Source organism: Bubalus kerabau, chromosome 15, assembly GCF_029407905.1.
Source record: "Bubalus kerabau isolate K-KA32 ecotype Philippines breed swamp buffalo chromosome 15, PCC_UOA_SB_1v2, whole genome shotgun sequence".
In the NCBI taxonomy this organism is placed as follows: Eukaryota; Metazoa; Chordata; class Mammalia; order Artiodactyla; family Bovidae; genus Bubalus; species Bubalus kerabau.
The window spans coordinates 53,134,519-53,156,728 of NC_073638.1; the positions used below are offsets into that span (position 1 = coordinate 53,134,519).

General features: G+C 36.8%; 1 protein-coding gene across 4 annotated transcripts in view; it reads right to left on the bottom strand.

Annotated features, from left to right (window-relative positions):
- FCHSD2 (FCH and double SH3 domains 2) overlaps positions 1-22,210 on the bottom strand; it is a 237,908-nt gene that overhangs the window by 133,498 nt on the left and 82,200 nt on the right. For all 4 annotated transcript variants that reach the window (XM_055549012.1, XM_055549014.1, XM_055549015.1 and 1 more), the window contains exons 4-5: positions 19,662-19,738; positions 6,593-6,737 (exon numbers count right to left, since the gene is read on the bottom strand). In XM_055549012.1, coding sequence (XP_055404987.1) covers positions 6,593-6,737; positions 19,662-19,738 — 222 coding nt within the window. The remainder of the gene's footprint in view (positions 1-6,592; positions 6,738-19,661; positions 19,739-22,210) is intronic.

Consider the following 22,210-nt stretch of genomic DNA (forward strand, 5'->3'; position numbering starts at 1 on the left):
CCATGTATTAATTACAACTACTATAAAAACTAAGAAGGTAAAGGAGTAGGAAACATAAATAGTCTACTGAGGTGAAGAAGCTATTTTTCTGTAAAACTATTTAAACAATAAATAAAATTGACAAAATAGAGAAAATTTTTTAAAAGAACATGAACATTAAAATGTTACAGAGCGGTTAACATTCAAATATATAAACAGTTCAAACAATTTGATACTTAAAAAAACCTGATTAAAAAATGGGCAGAAGACCTGAATAGACAATTTTCCAAAGAAGATATGCAGATGGCCAACAGGCAAATGAAAAGATACTCAACATCACTAGTCATCAGAAAAATGCAAATCAAAACTACAGTGAGGTATGACTTCACACCTATCAGTATGACTATCATCAAAAAGACCACAAATAACAAACGCTGGCAAGGATGTGGGAAAAAAGGGAACCTTGGTACTCTGTTGGTGGGAATAAAAATTGGGGCAGCCACTGTGGCAAATAGTATGAAGGTTCCTTAAAAAAACTTAGAACTACCATATGATCCAATAGTCTACTCCTGGCAATATATCCATAGAAAATGAAAACACTAATTTAAAAAGATACATGCACCTCAGTGTTCATAGCAGCATTATTTACAATTGCCAAGATTTGGAAGTAATCTAAGTGTCCATCAACAGATGAATAGGTAAAGAAGATACGGTATACATATAGCACATACATGAAGGAATACTACTCAGTCATAAAAAAGAATGAAAATTTGCCATTTGCAACAACATGGATGGATTTGGAGGGTATCGGAGAAGGCAATGGCACCCCACTCCAGTACTCTTGCCTGGAAAATCCCATGGATGGAGGAGCCTGGTAGGCTGCAGTCCATGGGGTCGCTACAAGTCAGACAGAACTGAGCGACTTCACTTTCACTTTTCACTTTCATGCATTGGAGAAGGAAATGGCAACCCACTCCAGTGTTCTTGCCTGGAGAATCCCAGGGATGGGAGCCTGGTGGGCTGCTGTCTATGGGGTCACACAGAGTCGGACACGACTGAAGCAACGCAGCAGCAGCAGCAGCATGCTTAGTGAAATAAGTCAGAGAAAGCCAAACAGTGTACATTAATACTTATATATGGAATTTAAAAAATAAAGTAGTGAATACAACAAAGAAGAAGCAGACTCATATATATAAAGAACAGATCAGTGGTTACCAGTGGAGTGAGGTAAGGGGAGAGAGGCAAGAGATAAGATACATGAATATACTGTGCAGCACAAAGAATATATCCAGTACTATATAGTAACTATAAATGAAGTATAACCTATAAATATTTTAAACCATTATATTATTCAACTCAAAATAATACTATAAATCAACTATATTTCAATTAAAAAGATATTACAGACAGAATTTTAAGTCAAATTGGTTTTGATCATGAACAATTTGTTTTAGACTATCCTCTTCTAGTCTATTAACTATAAAAGTTAGACAACAGAGATTTTTAGAAATAGCCAGAATTAAAGAATAGCAATACACACTGGACATAAGGGACTTGATATCTGGAAGAAGAGAAGCACAGCTAGGTAAGCTCTACATTCACCTTGACTTTTTTCCTTAGGGCAATTTTTGAATCATGGTACAGAAAAGTACGGAGAAGGCAATGGCACCCCACTCCAGTACTCTTGCCTGGAGAATCCCATGGACAGAGGAGCCTGGTAGGCTGCAGTCCATGAGGTCGCTAAGAGTCAGACATGACTGAGCAACTTCACTTTCACTTTCATGCACTGGAGGAGGACATGGCAACCCACTCCAGTGTTCTTGCTTGGAGAATCCCAGGGATGGGGGAGCCTGGTGGGCTGCCGTCTCTGGGGTTGCACAGAGTCGGACACGACTGAAGCGACTTAGCAGCAGCAGCAGCACAGAGAAGTAGAATATAAACAGAAAGTGGGGTTGTTTTTTTTGTTGTTGTTGTTGTTTTTGCTCTTTCTAACTAGACTGTGGAAACAGAGGTTGGAGTTTGAAGGGTGCCAAAAGAGTAGGAACTTGAGAGACTCAATCTTGGAAGAAGGATACTACAGACAAGCAAGCCATAAAATCTGTATGCAATTTCCCCAAGTCATCAGTTGACTTCTAAATGGCATGTGTGGAATGAAGCTCCAAGAAATTTGGGAAAGAACAGTAGCTAAAAGGCTAATGAGCTGAGCAATGAACAGCTACATGAGCAGAGCAGCTACATGATGTTGAGAAGAAAAAGGCTGGAGTTCAAGTCTTGTCAAAACAGAAAGGCTTTGGTAAATATCCTACACTTTCAGGTAAGACCCCAGAAGTAAGGACAAAAGTGAAACAGACAAGCCTAAAAAGTCTAACGCTAGATAGACCCTAACAGAATCAAAGTGATTAAATAGTATTCTATCTGCCTGCTAAAAAACTTAACTCTCTTTGGAAACAGAAAACATCTTCCATAGCCTCTACAATTTTTATCCACAATATCCAGCACCATGACGCTTACAAAAGCAGTAGACCCAAGTAACTAAAAACAAGCAAACAAACAAAAAAACAGATAATGATAAAAAGAGACCTACAGTGTTCACATAGTGGAACTATGAAACAGAGATTAGGAGTAATACATTAAACAGGAGAAAGAAAAAACATGAAGAATTGCATCAGAAACATTGACTCCATTTTTTAAAAGATAAAAAATTCTAGAACTGAAGAATACACTGAGATTCCAAAAGATAAGTTTTAAAAGCAGATTAGAAATAGCAGAACAGCACAGGAGCACTATGCACAATAGTCAAGAAATGAAAACAACATTTGTAACGACCTATACGGAAATAGAATCTAAAAAAGAGTGGATATAACTGTATATAACTACACTACAGAAGAAACGAAGACAACATTATAAATTAACGATACTCAAAAAAAATTTAAAGATGTGGTATACACAATACACACACACACACACACACACACACACTGGACTATTATTTAGGCATAAAAAGAGCAAAATTTTGCCATCTGCAGCAACATGGATGGACCTATAGAATATCATACTAAATGAAGAAAGTAAGACAAAAACAAATATTATATGATATCACTTATATGTGGAATCCAAAAAATACAAATGAATCTATATACAAACAGAAACAGACTCACAGACATACAAAACAAACATATTATCAAAGAGAAAAAGCAGGAGAGAAGGGATAAATTAGTATAGGATTAACAGATGCAAACTACTATGAATAAAACAGGGAAGTAACAAGGATTTACTGTATAGCATAGGGACCTATATTTAATATCTTGAAATAACTTATACTGGAAAATGACCTGAAAAACATATAAAACTGAATCACTTTACTGTACACCTGAAAATAACACAGTATTGTAAATTAACTCTACTTCAATCAATCTGTAAAAACACACAGAAAGAAAAAGATAAATAGCAGGACAGAGTGTTAATCAACTGGAAGATAACAGTTGAAAATTCAGACTGAAGTGCAGAAAAAAGCACATTAATAAAGAAAGTGCAGAAAAATTACAAAAGACATGGACAGAGACAAAAAGTCTAATAGCAAATAAGTCCTAACAGGGAGGTAAATGGAATTATGTTATAAAAACATTTTTACATTGTTTAAGAGGTGACAAAATACTAATTCACAATAGACTTAAAGTTTGAAAAGCAGTAAAAGTATCAATTCATGGTAAATTACAGTATGTCAAAAAAGCACATTGCAATCTCTAAAGTAATTACTAAAAGAATAACAAGATTATAAGATTAAAAAGCTAATAGTGAAGGAAATTTTGATAATAAAATGTGTAAGATTGCTCAATGTCATTAATCCCCAGGGAAACTACAAGTCAAAACCACAATGAGATATCACCTCATACCTGTTAGGATGGTTATTACCAAAAAAACAAATGACAACAAGTATTGGCAAGGTTGGGGGAAAATTGGAACCCTTGTGCACTGTTGGTGAGAATGCAAAGTGGTGCAGCTCTTTATGGAAAAGAGTATGGTGATTCCTCAAAAAATTAAAACTACAACTACCATACATTATCCAGCAATCCTACCTCTAGGTATTTATCCAAAAGAAGTGAAATCAGCATCTCAAAGAAATATTAGTATTCCATGTTTACTGCAGCACTATTCACAAAAGTCAAAATATGGAAATAACCAAAATGTGGATAAATGCATGAATGTATTAAAAAATATGGTATATACATACAGTAGAATATTCTTCAGCCTTAAAAAAGAAAGATATCCCATGCAACAACATGGTTGAAACTAGAGGACATTATGCCAAATGAAATAAGCCAGTCACAGAACAACAAATACTGCATGATTCCACTTAAGTGAAATACATAAAATAATCAAACATAAAAAATTTCAGTTATACAAAATGAATAAGTTCTAGAGACTGTCTGCACAACATTGTGCTTATAGATAACAATACTGTATTGTACACTTTAAAAATCTGTTAACAGGGTAGATCTCATGTTAAGTGTTCTCATCACACTAAAAGAAAAAAGAAAAATACAAGATTAATCCAAAAGGAGGCTAAAAGAAAAAAGAAAGTACGAAGAAAGGGTTGGAGTACAGAACGAAAAATAGATGATTTTTGATCCTATGTGGAGTCAATTGTTGTAAAGTTTGGGAAGTACAGTTGGAGAAGTCAATATTTGTGGCCATGTGCTGCTTATCTTGCTCCATTGGGAATCCATCTCAATTTTTCTTTGGAGAATCATCTTTTCCCGTTTTTAGTCCATGTAGTTTGCATGAGGACTGTAACCTCTGTAACTCAAGATAAGTCAATGAGCCTCAATTCTGATAATTTTGTTAGAACTTTGGGGAAAGTGGAAAATGTGGACTTGCTAGCTCTGATATTTGTAAATCCGGCAAGTTAGGGGCGGCACAATGTGGGGAGAGTTGCTATGCCATGGAGAGTTGCTGAAGAATGAAGCCACTGGGGAAAGCAGAGCTAATGGATGGGAAGAAACATGAATTCTAATGCCATCATTTGAGCTCCTGGATCCACTCCTGTCTGGATTCCATCCATGCTGAAATTTTTAGTTATACATTCTCTTCTTGGTTTAAGTCAATTTGAAGTAAGTTTCTGTCATCTGCAATTTCAGAGTCCTGATAGGTATGCTCAATATATGGTGTGTGTGTAACTCACTTCAGTTGTGTTCAACTCTTTGTGACCTATGAAGAGCCTGCTGGACTCCTTTGTCCGTGGTATTCTCCAGGCAAGAATACTGGAGTGGGTTGCCATTCCCTCCTCGAATGCTCAAAATATATTTAGTGTTCAACAACCGCTTAGATAAAACATAAACACCATTATTACTGGCTATAATATAAGTTAATTCACAGATAAGTGGACTTGTCAAACCTCACTAAACATTCTTTGCCCAGGTATGTTAAGTGAAATTCAGATCATAAAAGAGCACAAATCGGTTAACTCTTTCAAAATATTCTGATATTGAGAAATGCAGAACTTCCAATAATTCAATTAGATTTGGTGAATGCACTGGCTATTTGAAACATCATATTTCCTCCCAGTTAGGAGGGAGTTGGATCAGTTCTCTACCTCTGTCTCCCACTCTCTTTCTGTGTGCGCTGATGGATACACACACACACACAAAACATTTTTTCTTCCAATCGAAAGCTTTGTTCGGTCAGTGGTCATGTACTGTTTTGAAAGAAAATTTTGAAAGAGAATTTTGAGCAGAGGCATTCTTACAGAAATATGTTAAAACACATTGATACTATGTAAATGCTTGAAAGAGATATATTTATTAATAACATTGATTTTGTGCTACTAAAATCATCTTTGGCAAACATGGAAGATTAGTTTATTTAGTTTTTGTTTGTAAAAATTAGTGAAAATCCAAAGGACAATTAGAATCAAAACAATGGCTTGTGAAATATTATTTCTTTAAATAATTACTTTAATAATTTTTAAAGTATTAATACTTCCATAAAAAACATTTAAATACTTTATAGGCATCATGATAATCTCTAATTTTATAACTATTTCCTAAGAGGATATAATTCAATTACCTACTTTCAATCACAAGCTTTTAATAAAAATCATATTATTCTTTCTATGAATTTTAAAATTCTGTATAATCATTTAAAAACTTTTATGTAGTTCATATAATTAAACCTTAGAGTAACCCAAATTTGGTAATAACTTCACTTTCACTTTTTGCTATATATGGTCAAGATGTGTCAATTTCCTTTAAATTATTATGCAAAATGGATCAAACTGAAACTAAGATTTTCTCAAGACTTAGTGGGATTAATAACATTGTAATTGTTTTAATATATACCAACCTAAGTAGGTCTACTTCCTTGAATTAAATTGAAAAGTGATATTTGTAAGAAATGTTTACTGAGCTTTCAGATTCAAATCACACTCATCTTTGTCAATTAATAAAATACAGTAGCCAGAGGGAACATGTTGAAATCAGACAATCTATGTTAAAATCAGAAACATTTGGACCATAGACAAAAACTCAAAGTGTAAAATGCAATTGAACATAATCTTGCAGATTATAAATGTAGTAATGAGATATTAAAGGAAAAGAACAAATAGAAACGATACCCGTTTTAGTTGCTGTTCTTTTAGGCTTCTCACTGTCCTTGCAGGCTCAGAAATGAAGTTTTTATAGTTTTCACATATATTGATCCGAGACTGGGCTACCTGCATTGTTCCCTCGAGAAAAGATTTCCAAACAGGATACATGCTCCTAAATTCAAAGAAGAACAGAAAAGTATTAGGCAGAGAAAAGGAAGAATAAGTTGCCTAACCTTTTGCTCTCTGGCTAGCACTGACAAACAGAATTAATACTTTCTTTATAGTTTAAAGTGTATTTATATTGGTTCATAGGTAGTAATGTTTTTAGCATACATAACAAGTAGAAACATGGAATACGCTCTATTTCTCTATAGCCTGACAATGGGCTGTTTTGATTCATTAGCTATTCTTGATACTAAAGTGATACAAGGATTACAATTCTAGACAAAGCTAACACTATAAAAAATTAGTGAATAATTCAGACTTTTCAGGCCTTTCACTGTTTCAGGACTGTCATTATGAATACCAAATTTCATTATTCCATTAAGGTATTTTCCTGATTTTAGAGATGAGGCAACTGAGGCTCAGATTTAGATCACCCTAGCTTACACAAGAATGTGGCAGTACTGAGTTTTAGACAAATACCTCTAAAGTACCTTTTCTTTCAACTATATTATATTGCTCTCTTACATAAATGGATGTGACTGGAAAAAAAAAGTCATGAACAATTGCTTATGTTCTTGAGAAGTATATTTGTTAGACAAAAGAAGTCTACGTTATTATTGCTCTACATCTGTTTCTCTGTTGTAATAACACTTAGCCAGCATCTCATTGCAGCTTGGAGTCATTCCAACTAAGTTCCATCACCTTTGCTTGATAAATGTGCTCTCATCAATCTTTTGATAACGTCAAAGAATTATTTATCCTTTGCTTTCCGTAGCCAATTTCCTTTTCAAACCTTCTCTTCTGCTTTCCTAAATGACTTAGTCCCAACATGATCCTATACTAGTTATAAACATATTTTATAACTTATAACAATGAGTGGTACTTTGCTAAAAAGAGATATTGCACTGATATATATTCATCTCCTAAGATTTCTCTTCTTGCGTCTATGGATTTTCTACTACAGCAATATAGAGGACCATGTGCTGTAGTAGGAAATCCATCAGACGCAAGAAGAGAAATCTTAGGAGATGAGGGGAATAGGGAAGAAAGAATTCCTTCATCCACGCTTGCCCCTTCTTCCTTTTACCCCTCCATCTAACTGACTGCTGCTCATCCTTCAAATCTCAGCTTAAATGGAACTTCCTCAGGGAAGTCTCCCTGGAGAAGGGAATGGCAACCCACTCCAGTATTCTTGCTGGAAAATTCCATGGACAGAGGAGCCTGGTGGGTTTCAGGCCATGGGGTGACAAACAGTCGGACACGACTGAGTGACTGACACTTACAGGGAAGTCTCATGATCACCACCAAACCAATACACAGACTCAATCAAATCCCTCCCTATTCACATGGTTCATATGGTTCTAGCACTTTTCCTTCAATTATAAGTATCTATATGTAATTGTTAACGTTTGTCTGTCTCACTATGGAAAAAATTTCCTGAAGGCAGGGGTGTATGTCTTTCTCACAATTGTATTTCTATGGCCTAGCACATGGCCTAATAATTAGAAAGGTTATAATAAGTATGTATTGAATGAAAACAATGAATGGATGGATGAATGTATAAATCATAAGGACTGTAAAATAAAAAGAAAAATCCTCTCATTATAGAGTTTAAAAAGAGATCTTTAGAGATTAGCAAACAAATAAATAGCAGGCAAATATTTTCAACAATGGAACACCATGAATTGCCTGAAATTCGGTTACCAGTTAGTGAGAAGATCTGGGTTCCAGTTCTAGTTTAACCAATAAAATGTTCTGTAACACATCTCACTACACTTTCATTTCCTCTACTGGAAAATGGAAAGATAATAAAAATATCAGCACCATGCACCTCAAAGGGCTATTATAACAATTAAATGAAAATGATGTGAAAATTCTTGCCATACAGATTCTTTTAAATGAATAAGTAGTAACAGTCACAGAATTGTACAAGAAATACTACAAAAGTACTTTGTAGAAGTACTTCTTCTTAATATAATAGTCGTAGTTCCAATGACAGTGGTGTTTTTCATTTCAGTTGAAAAAATAATAATGGGTTGTAGAGTGAGTTCCTAAAAGTTTCATTTCACTAGGCTTCATATATAAAATTTTGAAACATAAGGAAAGGTATCAAGCATTTACAGTATTTTACTATTCTGCTCAGTTAAGGAAAAAAGACTCAAAATTATAAAAGAAAGCAAGGACATTCTCTTAAGAACCTATCACATGCTAGGCACTATGGCATGTATTTTACATGTACTATATCATTTAATCCTTAGGACAACTTTGTAAGATAGGCATTATCCCCATTCTGTAGAGGAGAAAAAGTAAGGCTTGGAGAAGCTGAGAAATTTTTCTGTGGCTATTCACCAGGAACTAGTACTCTCATGGGCATAACCTAGACTTTGCCATTATCAATAACTACCCCTCTACTCTAATACCAATTTAATCATCTAATCTCTGACCAACGCCTCTTGCTTCTCCTCACTCCCTTTAGGATTCTCACTTCAACAATTACTCAACCCAATCACAGCCCACAAACCATTTCATCTGCCTCCTTTCCACTGTCTTTTACTCCCTTCTCATAATCTCCCTTTATGGCTCTCTTTATCCAGCCTAGATTTCCAGTATTATCACTCTCTAATGTACACCCTAGTTACCTCTGCCTCACTCTCTTTCCATCATTATAATTTACAAATTCCAAACTTGTTTAAATCCAAAATTCTGTTTACACCATACCAATGTCTGTGCAACAGAACACTGCTGGAGAAAATAATCATGCTACCTATTCTCAGTTTAAATTGCAAATAAACCTTAGTGTTACCCTTCTCCAAGGGATCTTCCCAACCTAGGAATCGAACTGGGGTCTCCCACACTGCAGGTGGATTCTTTACCAACTGAGCTATCAGGGAAGCCCGTGTTACCCAGCAATCCTACTATATTCCCCTAATTTACTTATTTGCTTACTCTTATAGATAATTATTTCCTACATTTTCCTCTCATCTCAAACCTCTAATATGACCACACTTTTCAGCTGATAATGAAGCATGAAGACAATGTCCACATGCTCCCTCCACATCTACCTCTCTCCCTGCTTTTGCACCCATATACTGTGTTTTCCTTCTTTTTACTCCAAAAATTACTTATGTTCTGAAGGCCAATTTTTCACATCTGTACATTATATAAGTTCTGTCTGAGGAGGCCTTACAAATAGCTGTGAAAAGAAGAGAAGCAAAACGCAAAGGAGAAAAGGAAAGATAAACCCATTTGAATGCAGAGTTCCAAAAAATAGCAAGGAGACATAAGAAAGCCTTCCTCAGTGATCAGTGCAAAGAAATAGAGGAAAACTATAGAATGGGAAAGACTAGAGATATCTTCAAGAAAATCAGAGATACCAAGGAAACATTTCATGCAAAGATGGGCTCAATAAAGGACAGAAATGGTATGGACCTAACAGAAGCAGAAGATACTAAGAGGTGGCAAGAATACACAGAACTGTACAAAAAAGATCTTCACAACCCAGATAACCACGATGGTGTGATCACTCACCTGGAGCCAGACATCCTAGAATATGAAGTCAAGTGGGCCTTAGGAAGTATCACTACAAACAAAGCTAGTGGAGGTGATGGAATTCCAGTTGAGCTATTTCAAATCCTAAAAGATGATGCTGTGAAAGTGCTGCACTCAGTATGCCAGTAAATTTGGAAAAGTCAGCAGTGGCCACAGTACTGGAAAAGGTCAGTTTTCATTCTAGTCCCTAAGAAAGGCTATGCCAAAGAATGCTCAAAGTGAAAGTGAAGTCGCTCAGTCACGTCCGACTCTTTGCGATTCCATGGACTGTAGCCTACCAGGCTTCTCGATCCATGGAATTTTCTAGGCAAGAGTACTGGAGTGGGTTGCCATTTCCTTCTCCAGGGGATCTTCCCAACTAGGGGATCAAACCCAGGTCTCCCGCGTTGCGGGCAGATGCTTTACTGTCTGAGCCCACCAGGGAATCCAAGAATGCTCAAACTACCACACAATTGCACTCATCTCACATGTTAGTAAAGTAATGCTCAAAATTCTCCAAGCCAGACTTCCACAATACATGAACCGTGAACTTCCAGATGTTCAAGCTGGTTTTAGAAAAGGCAGAGAAACCTGAGATCAAATTGCCAACATCCGCTGGATCATGGAAAAAGCAAGAGAGTTCCAAAAAAACATCTATTTCTGCTTTATTGACTATGCTAAAGCTTTTGACTGTGGATCACAATAAACTATGGAAAATTCTGAAAGAGATGGGAATATCACACAACCTGACCTGCTACCTGAGAAATTTGTATGCAGGTCAGGAAGTAACAGTTAGAACTGGACATGAAACAACAGACTGGTTCCAATTAGGAAAAGGAGTACGTCAAGACTGTATATTGTCTTGCTTATTTAACTTACATGCAAAGTACATTATGAGAAATGGTGGGCTGGATGAAGCACAAGCTGGAATCAAGATTGCCAGGAGAAATATCAATAACCTCAGATATGCAGATAATACCACCCTTATGGAAGAAAGTGAAGAAGAACTAAAGAGCCTCTTGATGAAAGTGAAAGCAGAAAGTGAAAAAGTTGGCTTAAAGCTCAACATTCAGAAAACAAAGATCATGGCATCTGGTCCCATCACTTCATGGCAAATAGATGGGGAAGCAATGGAAAATGTGACAGACTTTATTTTTTGGGGCTCCAAAATCACTGCAGATGGTGACTGCAGCCATAAAAGTCAAAGACGCTTACTCCTTTGAAGGAAAGTTATGACCAACCTAGACAGCATATTAAAAAGCAGAGACATTACTCTGCCAACAAAGGTCCATCTAGTCAAAGCTATGGTTTTTCCAGTAGTCATGTATGGATGTGACAGTTGGACTATAAAGAAAGCTGAGCATCAAAGAATTGATGCTTTTGAACTGTGGTGTTGGAGACTCTTCAGAGTCCCTTGGACTGCAAAGAGATCCAACCAGTTCATCCTTAAAGAAATTAGTCCTGAATATTCATTGGAAAGACTGATGCTGAAGCTGAAACTCCAATACTTTGGCCACCTTATGCGAAAAACTGACTCATTTGAAAAGACACTGATGCTGGGAAATATGGATGGCAGGAGAAGGGATGACAGAAGATGAGATGGTTGGATTGCATCATCGACTCAATGGACATGAGTTTGAGTAAACTCTGGGGGTTGGTGATGGGAAGGCAGACCTGGCATGCTGTGGTTCATGGCATCGCAAAGAGTCAGAGATGACTGAATGACTGAACTAAACTGAACTCAAGAATAGCAATCCAGCAATTGTGCTTTTTCCTACAATATCAACTTTTTTCCTTTCTACTGGATCATACCTATATAATATCTTCCATCTTAAAAATAAATAAATAAATAAATAAATAAATCTTTCATCAACCCTTCCATTTCTATCACCCCAATGTCTGTTCCCTTTAACAGCAAAACTCCTTGAAAGAAATGTCTGAAATTACTGCTTCTGTTTCTCTTCCTAGTCACTCTTGATTCAATTCAAATAAGGCTTTAACATTCACCATTCTGAAATCACTTGTCAAAGTCATCAAAGATCTCCCTGTGGGCTAATCCAAATAGTCAATTCAAGTTTAGGCCTATTATTCAGCCTATCAGCAGTACTGACCTAATTTATCCTCCTTAAAATGTTTTCTTCACTTGGCTTCCAGATTATTACTCTCTCTTGATCTACCTTTATCTCACTAGGCACAGATTAGTCTCCTTTGCTGGTTCCTTTTGATCTCTTTGCCCTGTAAATACTGGAGTGTCCACACAGTCAGCTTCTTCTCTCCTACAACTTCTTCTCTCCTACAACTTCTTCTCTCCCATAACCACACAGTCTCTTAGATAAGCTCATGCAGTCTCATGGCTTTAAATACTGTCAATATGCTGACTATTCCTGAATTTTTAATTCAGACATCTTCTGTAACCACTCAGTTGCCTGTTTAACATATCTGACTTGGATATTTAGTAAGTATCTTAAAACTTAATGTCTGAAACCAAATTCTTGATTTCCCTAAAATGTTCTATTAATCTATTTCACCTCATTGACAGCTACCCAAAACTTCTAGGTGTTCAAGCACAAACCCCTAGAGTTATCACTGATTTTTCTTTTTTTCCCCTTCATATTCCACATCTGATCCACCAAGAAATACTGTTCACTAGATTTTTTAAATATAAAGGAAACGGATTACTGTCTATCTCTGTCTATCCACTCCTACTACCCTGGTTTTAGCCACCATTATCCCATACTTGGATTACTATAATAGCCTAAATGACCTCTCTCTGATTCTGCTCTTGTCTTCCTAAAGTCTATGGTCTACACAGTATAGCCACTGCAGTGCCCAGCACATCTTAGTACTGTGTGTTCTTCTTACTATGCTTACTATCTTTATCACAGAGTGACATAATGTTTAATTACTCATATGCTTATTGTCTTGTCTTTCATTAGAATGAAGGCTTTTATTTTTCAATTAGAATAGAATGTGAATTGTAAGATATATATTTTTAATTTAAAAGTTGAGTCATTTTAACAAAAAAAGATAACAATGGCACAGGAGATATAAGGCACAAACTGTGTAAGACATACACGAAGAACTTAGGATACCCCTTTATTAGAGTGAAGACACTCTGATTTTATTTTTACTTTTACAAAGCAGAAGCTTTGTCTTATTCACTCCCGTATCCTCAGCACACAGAACAGGGTCTGGCATAGCAGGCACTCACTCAATATATATTTACGGGAGGAAGGAGAGGAGGGAATGATGGAGACCAGATTCAAATCCAGGATCTGTCTGGCTTCCAAACCTCTGCTATTCTGTTGACATAAGATTGCTCCTGGTCCCAGCAATACTATTAAAGAATTTTTTAAAAGAGTCTTGGACTTCCCTGGTGGGGCAATGGATAGGAATCCAACTGCCGATGCAGGGGATATGGGTTCAATCCCTGGTCTGGAAAGATTCAACATACTACACAGAAACTAAGCCTGCAAGACACAACTACTGAAGGCCATGCACCTAAAGCCTGTGCTCCGCAACAAGAGAAGCCACTGCAATGAGAAACCTGAGCACCACAATGAAGAGTAGGTCCTGCATGCTGCAACGAGAGAAAGCCCATGCGAATCAATGAAGACCCAGCACAACCAAAAATAAAATAAAAAGTAAAAAAAAAAAAAGTGTCTTCACTCTAATAAAAGGATATCCTAAGTTCTTCGTGTATATCTTACATAGTTTGTGCCTCATATCTCCTATACCATCGTTATCTTTTTTGTTAAAATGACTCACCTTTTAAATTAAGATATATGTATCTTACAATTCATATTCTACTATAATTAAAAAATAAAACTTGCCATAATAATTAAGTTATAATTAGTATAATCCAAAAATATCGATCTAGGATTCCTCACCAGTCCAGTGGTTAAGACTCCATACTCCCCCTATTACAGAGTGAAGTAAGTCAGAAAGAGAAAGATAAATACTGTATATTAATGCATACATATGGAATTTAGAAAGACACCACCGATGATCCTACATGCAGGGCAGCAAAGGCAACACAGATGTAAAGAACAGACTTTTGGACTCAGTGGGAGAAGGCAAAGATGGGATGACTTGAGAGAATAGCACTGAAACATGTACATCATCATATGTAAAACAGATGACCAGTGCAAGTTCAGTGCATGAGGCAGGGCACCCGAAGTCAGCGCTCTGGGACAATCCAGAGGGTTAGGGTGGGGACGGAGGTGGGAGGGGATTCAGGATGAGGGGACACATGTATACCTATGGCCAATTCATGTTGATATATGGCAAAAAACCATCACGATATTGTAAAGCAACTATCCTCCAATTAAAATAAAAAAAATTAATGGGAAAAAAAAGGTCCCACACTCCCAAAGTAGGAGGCATGGCTTCGATTCCTATGGGGAACTAAGATTTCACATACTGCATGATGTGGCAAAAAAATTAAAAAAAAAACACAAAAACTGATCCATATGCCACCTAAAATCATGCTGTAAACTATTTCTCATATAACTAATGCACTGGAAAACAGATCAAACCTTAGCAGGAAAAAAATTTTTATTTTATTTTATTTTACTTTTAAACTTTACAATATTGTATTGGTTTTGCCAAATATCGAAATGAATCCGCAACAGGTATACATGTGTTCCCCATCCTGAACCCTCCTCCCTCATCCCTCCCCATACCATCCCTCTGGGTCGTCCCAGTGCACCAGCCCCAAGCATCCAGTATCGTGCATCGAACCTGGACTGGTGACTCGTTCCATATATGATATTATACGTATTTCAATGCCATTCTCCCAAATCATCCCACCCTCTCCCTCTCCCACAGAGTCCAAAAGACTGTTCTATACATCAGTGTCTCTTTTGCTGTCTCGTACACAGGGTTATTGTTACCATCTTTCTAAATTCCATATACATGCGTTAGTATACTGTATTGGTGTTTTTCTTTCCGGCTTACTTCACTCTATATAATAGGTTCCAGTTTCATCCACCAGGAAAAATTTTTATTAGGAAACCAACCAACAAATTTATTTGACTGCAGCAGTGGTCACATAAATCTACATATGTGATAAAACACCACAGAACTTAATATGCATACACCTACATACACACAAACGAGTGCACGTAAAACTGGTGAATTCTGAATTAGACTGGTGGATTGTATCAATATTGATTTCTTAATTGTGATGCTGTATTACAGTTATGCAAGATAATGCCACTGGGGAAACTGACTGAAGATCGTTAAGAGCGCTCTGTCTTATTTCTTAAAACTGCACATGAAACCATTATTACTTTTTTTTAAGTAAAAACTAACAAACAAAATCACAGATCTTTCTGGACTTGGAAAACAACATCATACATCAAGAAGACTCTAGAAAACGCTGGCAAGTTAAATTCATAATCTAAGATTAACTTATATAGTGACGGATACAAGGAGAAAGTATGGTGCTTAATAAATAAGTGTCCACGTATTGTTGGTCTTGGTAGTAGATAGGGAGACTACCCTCATCCTAGATAACAGAAGTAAAGGCAGGGAATGACTGATACTTAGTCCAGCTGAGGTGTGATAAGAACTGCAATACAGCTGCAGCTTAAAGCTCCCAAGAGCTGGGGAACCAAGCATGAAAGAAAGAGAAATGGCCAGAAAGGAGGAAAGAAGGGTAATTTGGGGTCAAGATTCCTTGTGGCTTTGGATATCATAATTTTTAAAAAATTTCATACTATTAGAAGGGAGAAACAATAGAAGATTTTCAAGTAAGGGGTGAGAGTAGGCCTGTTTTACAAAGACATATATATGGTTGGTGGTACTGTGGCAAATGAAACTGTGAAAGCAGAGAAGCAGCTACTTAACATTCCTAAGAGAAAATGAGGTCTGTTCCCAAGCTGCAGAGTTCATAAAAACACAGATCATTACTAGTTTATAGGCAATATTTAAAGACAGGAAAATAGATAAGATTACTTAAAATAGTCACTAGAGAGCTGAGGGAACTCCAAGGAATATTTACATAGAAAAGACCTGCTATGGTCTGAATGTCTGTGTTTCCCCAGAATTCATAAGTGGAAATCCTATTCCTCAAAGGTGATAATGGTATTAGGAGGTGAGGCTTTGCAGAGGTGAAGGCAGAATGCTGCTGCTGCTGCTGCTAAGTCGCTTCAGTTGTGTCTGACTCTGTGTGACCCCATAGACAGCAGCCCACCAGGCTCCCCCGTCCCTGGGATTCTCCAGGCAAGAACACTGGAGTGGGTTGCCATTTCCTTCTCCAATGCATGAAAGTGGAAAGTGAAAGTGAAGTCGCTCAGTCGTGTCCAACCCTTAGCGACCCCATGGACTGTAGCCCTCCAGGCTCCTCTGTCCATGGAATTCTCCAGGCCAGAATACCGGAATGGGTAGCCATTCCCTTCTCCAGGGAATCTTGTTTTTGCTGACTATATAGAGCTTCTCCATCTGGCTGCAAAGAAAATAATCAATCTGATTTCAGTATTGACCATCTGGTGATGTCAATGTGTAGAGTCTTCTCTTATGTTGTTGGAAGAAGGTGTTTGCTATGATCAGTGCATTCTCTTGGCAAAACTCTATTAGCTTTTGCCCTGCTTCATTTTGTACTCCAAGGCCAAATTTGCCTGTTACTCCAGGTGTTTCTTTCTGACTTCCTACTTCTGCATTCCAGTTCCCTTTAATGAAAAGGACATCTTTTTTGGTGTTCTAGAAGATCTTGTATGTCGTCATAGAACCGTTCAACTTCAGCTTCTTCAGCATTACTGGTTGGGGCAGACTTGGAGTACTACGATACTGAATGGTTTGCCTTGGAAACGAACAGGGATCATTCTGTCATTTTTGAGATTGCATCCAAGTATTACATTTTGGACTCTTTCATTGACTATGATGGCTACTCCATTTCTTCTAAGGGATTCTTGCCAACAGTAGTAGATATAATGGTCATCTGAGTTAAATTCACCCATTCCAGTCCATTTTAGTTCACTGATTCCTAAAATGTCGACCTTCACTCTTGCCATCTCCTGTTTGACCACTTCTAATTTGCCTTGATTCATGGACCTAACATTCCAGGTTCCGATGCAATATTGCTCTTTACAGCATCAGACTTTACTTCCATTATCAATCATATCCACAAATGGGTGTTGTTTTTGCTTTGGCTCCGTCTTTCTGAAGTTATTTTTCCACTGATCTCCAGTAGCATATTGGGCACCTACTGACCTGGGGAGTTCATCTTTCAGTGTCCTATCTTTTTGCCTTTTCATAGTATTCATGAGGTACTCAAAGCAAGAATACTGAAGTGGTTTGCCATTCCCTTTTCCAGTGGCTTACCATACTTTTAAAAGTTAGGTTGTATAAGTTAGCCTGGGGGCATAACCTTAGCCTTATTTCTTTGGTAGCCCACATCCTGAATTTCAAACAAACTTGGAATATAACCTATCTATAAGTTGGAGTTCTTCTCTACTGTTTAGCAAGCAAGCTCTTCCTAGGTCAGGCTTTACTTACATCAGCAATACTGTTAAGGTTTCTTATATATTCTTCAGTTTTCTAGCTCTGTTAAGAAATTATCTTATGATCCAGTAACCTGATAAATATTCAGATTCCAAACAACACATTTCAATACTGAGTTCTTTTTTTTTTTTTTTCTATTTTTAAACTTTACATAATTGTATTAGTTTTGCCAAATATGAAAATGAATCCGCCACAGGTATACATGTGTTCCCGATCCTGAACCCTCCTCCCTCCTCCCTCCCCATTCCATCCCTCTGGGTCGTCCCAGTGCACCAGCCCCCAATACTGAGTTCTTTTACCCTGGATTCTCTGCTATTGCTTCATGAGTAATAAATAATTAGTCTTAACTTCAACCGGACTGCAAACTCTGAAACCTTGTCTTTGACATAGTTTCCCTCAACACTAAGGACGGTCTTGAGTACAAAAGCTAATAAATACTTCCAAATTAACCGCAAAAAAAGACATCCAAGTCTAAACAAAATTATAAATACTTTAAAGATATCTGTATGGATTTGGAGAAAATATTTGCAAATGATGTGACCAACAAGGGATCAGTCTCCAAAATTAGTCTCGTTAGCTCATGAGGTTTAACAGCATCAAAGCAAACAATCCTATCAACAAATGGGCAGAAGATCTAAGTAAACATCTCTCCGAAGGAAACATACAGATGGCCAAGAGGCACATGAAAAGATGTTCAACACTGCTAATTATCAGAGAAATGCAAATCAAAACTACAATGAGGTATCACCTCATACCAGTCAGAATGATGGATACATGCACCCCAATGTTCATTGCAGTACTCTTTACATTAGTCAAGACATGGAAGCAACCTGAATATCTACCAATAGAGGAATGCATAAAGAAGACGTGGTACATATATACAATGGAATATGATTCAGTCATTAAAAAGAATGAAATAATGCCATTTGCAGCAACACAAATGGACCTAGAGATTGTCATACCAAGTGAAGTAAGTCAGACAGAGAAGAAAAAATATCATATGCTATCTGTTATATGTGGAATCGAAAAAGAAATGATACAAATGAACTTACTTAAAAATAGAGACTCACAGACTTAGAGAACAAATCAGTTTCTGGGGGAAGGGATAGTCAGGGAGTGTGGGATGAACATGTACACACTGTTATATTTATAATGGATAACCAACAAGGACCCACTGTATAGCACATGAAACTCTACTCAATGTTGTGGCAACGTAGATGAGAGGAGGGTTTGGGAGAGAATGGACACGTGTATATGTATAGCTGAGTTCCTTCACTGTTCACCTGAAACTGTCACAAAATTGTTAATCAGCTATAAAACGTCTGTATGACGACACAATTTATATTCCATTGTCACCCACCTTCTTTAAAATTTGTATGTGGATATTGACTAGTCAATTTCTGGATACCCTGGGTGTGTATAAAGTATATATATATATACACACACACAGACACACACAAACTCTTTTTCCCTAGGCTCACAGAATTCTATCTGTTCAAATGTAGAATTTGTTTCAGAAGTAAAGAATCAAGATCATGATAGAACATTACTATCCTGTTTCATTATTGCTATAAGAGTGTGTTTCATCTATAGGTCACTGAGGAAACAAGTTATGTTCCACTGTCATCTATCTACTTTAAATTCTTTATGAGAGTGTCCATCAATTAAACAGAATGTAATCTAGACTTAAGATATATGAAAATGATCTACTGCGTATAGATTATATATGTTGTAGAACATTAACACTGTTTAATAATTTTGACATTATGTCTAAAAACACAGCAGAGGAAAGGAAGAAATTTTTTAAAATCCTGGAGTCTTTATATTATATATATGTGACATGGCTCTGTGTGAAACAAGTTTTAAAGAAAATGGGCAAGAATACTGATTAAGTTACCTGTAATCATTCCGATCATCAGCTTTTATTCCAGGCCAATCTCTCTTCAGATACTGACTAGCCAACTTCTGGATACCCTGTTAAAAAATACAAATGTAATATAAATTAAATTATAAAATAAATATTGTCCTATAAAGGAAGCTCTTTTCCTTAAAATACACTACTTAGCAAATCCCATCTTTCTATATGTAAATTTAATTCAGAAGTAAAGAACCAATGATAAATGGCAGAACACTATAACTGGTTTCATTATTTTCAAAGTCTTCTTTTGTTCTCATTTTTAGGAAAAAGGTAAGTATAAAGATGAGAAAATTGAAACTTAATTGAAATGCTTTTCATTTCACCAAACTATGTGACCAGCCATAGAAACAAACTACCCCTGGTATATCACAGGGAACACAGCTGTCCACCTCCAGAGCTCTGATGACTCAGTCTGACATCTCAATTTCCCATCATTCCTCTGCTGCAGCATTTATTGCATTTCTGAATCCAAGGAGCCAAACTTATATACCAGAAAATAGTACATCACATTCAATTTGGAGCTGACAGATAAATACTGGCTTGAAAAATTAATGCACAAACTCTGATGCTATTCCATACTAGTAATTTTCAAGACAAGACTTCAGAGTTTTTTTTTTTTCTTCTTCTTTTTAAATAATACCATGGCACAAATCACTTAAATGGGAAAAATTAGTTTCACAAAGAAATACCCAATTATTGTTATCCATACAAACATGAACCTAGACAAAACAGTATTTATTCATAACATGTACAGTGGGTATCAGAATACCCACTTCTCTATTTGAATAGAGAAGACGATTTCATTGGCAAGAGAGGTTAAATTACTCACTCTGAGTATAGAACATACTACTTTTAGAAGGAAACATATGTGGTCCCCTAATATTGTAACAGAGCCCAATGTAAGGGATCAGAAATCGTTAAGTTTGGGGTATTCATCTCCATACATGCAACTTTAAAAAGAACAAATCAAGTGCTGAGATGAAGAACAATCACATTAATTGGCTGCCTACTTTCAGCACAAATTGTCCAAGTAAAATCGATGGTGCATTCTATACATGATACCTTTCTAGTAAGGTCTGATGCCAAATCAATTTTGCTTAATTAAATCCACTGTTGAATGCTTCTGTTGAATAAAATAATAATGTTTATTATTTTTTTAATGAGCCCAAGCAAGAATAATAGAGAAGCTCCTTTGAATCTCAATTCCTTTTGAACTTGCCAATAGTTTCGTTTCACTGTTTTCAGGTCCTACGTATTCTGAAAACTAACAAACAACTGCATATCCACGACACTCTCACTTACGTGCCTTGTACTTTAGGCAATACAATTATTAAAACTTCTCTGAATCTGGACAGATTTTTTTTTTTCAATTCTGTACCTTTTTCAAAGCGTTATTTGTATGAAATATCTTCCCATCACTCTCATTCCTTCTGGCTGAATTCTCGCTGCTCCTCCTTTAAACTGATTTTTAAATTTCCTAACACAAAATATTAAAATGTATATAAAGAAAAATGTAGAAAGTTTCATTGCCTGTTTGGTTTCATTTCATTAAAGGAGAACAGTTTATCATTCTTTATGCATTTGTTAGCTTGAATTCTTTTTTAAAGAACTATCCCCTCACGGACTATTTGGGTATGTTAAGGTACAATTCTTATAGGAAAGGCAAGATAAATATTTGACTGCCTAGTTTTAGTCCCGGAGAAGGCAATGGCACCCCACTCCAGTACTCTTGCCTGGAAAATCCCATGGACAGAGGGGCCTGGTGGGCTGCAGTCCATGGGGTCCCTAGGAGTCGGACACAACTTCACTTTCACTTTCACTTTTTACTTTCATGCATTGGAGAAGGAAATGGCAACCCACTCAAGTGTTCCTGCCTGGAGAATCCCAGGGAGGGGGAGCCTGGTGGGCTGCAGTCTGTGGGGTCGCACAGAGTCGGACACGACTGCAGCGACTTAGCAGCAGCAGCAGTTTTGGTCCAAAAGTGAAGAATGAATTTTTAAAGTAACATTATGCACTCACATGTTTTGAATAATGGATGTGTTTCAATCTATTGCAGTCATTATTCTCTCAGTGCTCCAAATGCTACATCAGTGGTCAGTGGGAGTTCCTCCAAGTTGGCGCCCACATTATGACCCCAACATATTTAAATAATTTTGTTTTCTTTTACAGTTCCTATTCCAGATCTTCAGTAAGCTAGTTTTCCAAGGAATTCTGATTCCTTTCAGAGAGAAACCATATTCAGAGACCACAATTCTAGGTACTTCCTTATCCTTTTGGTCATACTTTGTATCTTCCGCTAAGAGGGCTTTTCTAACCACATTGTATACAAAGTAGCTCACCCTTCACTCAGCTGCTATCTCTCACACTACCCTCAGTTCAGTTCAGTGGCTCAGTTGTGTCCGACTCTTTGCAACACCATGAATCGCAGCATGCCAGGCCTCCCTGTCCATCACCAACTCCCGGAGTTGACTCAAACTCATGTCCATCGAGTCAGTGATGCCATCCAGCCATCTCATCCTCTGCCGTCC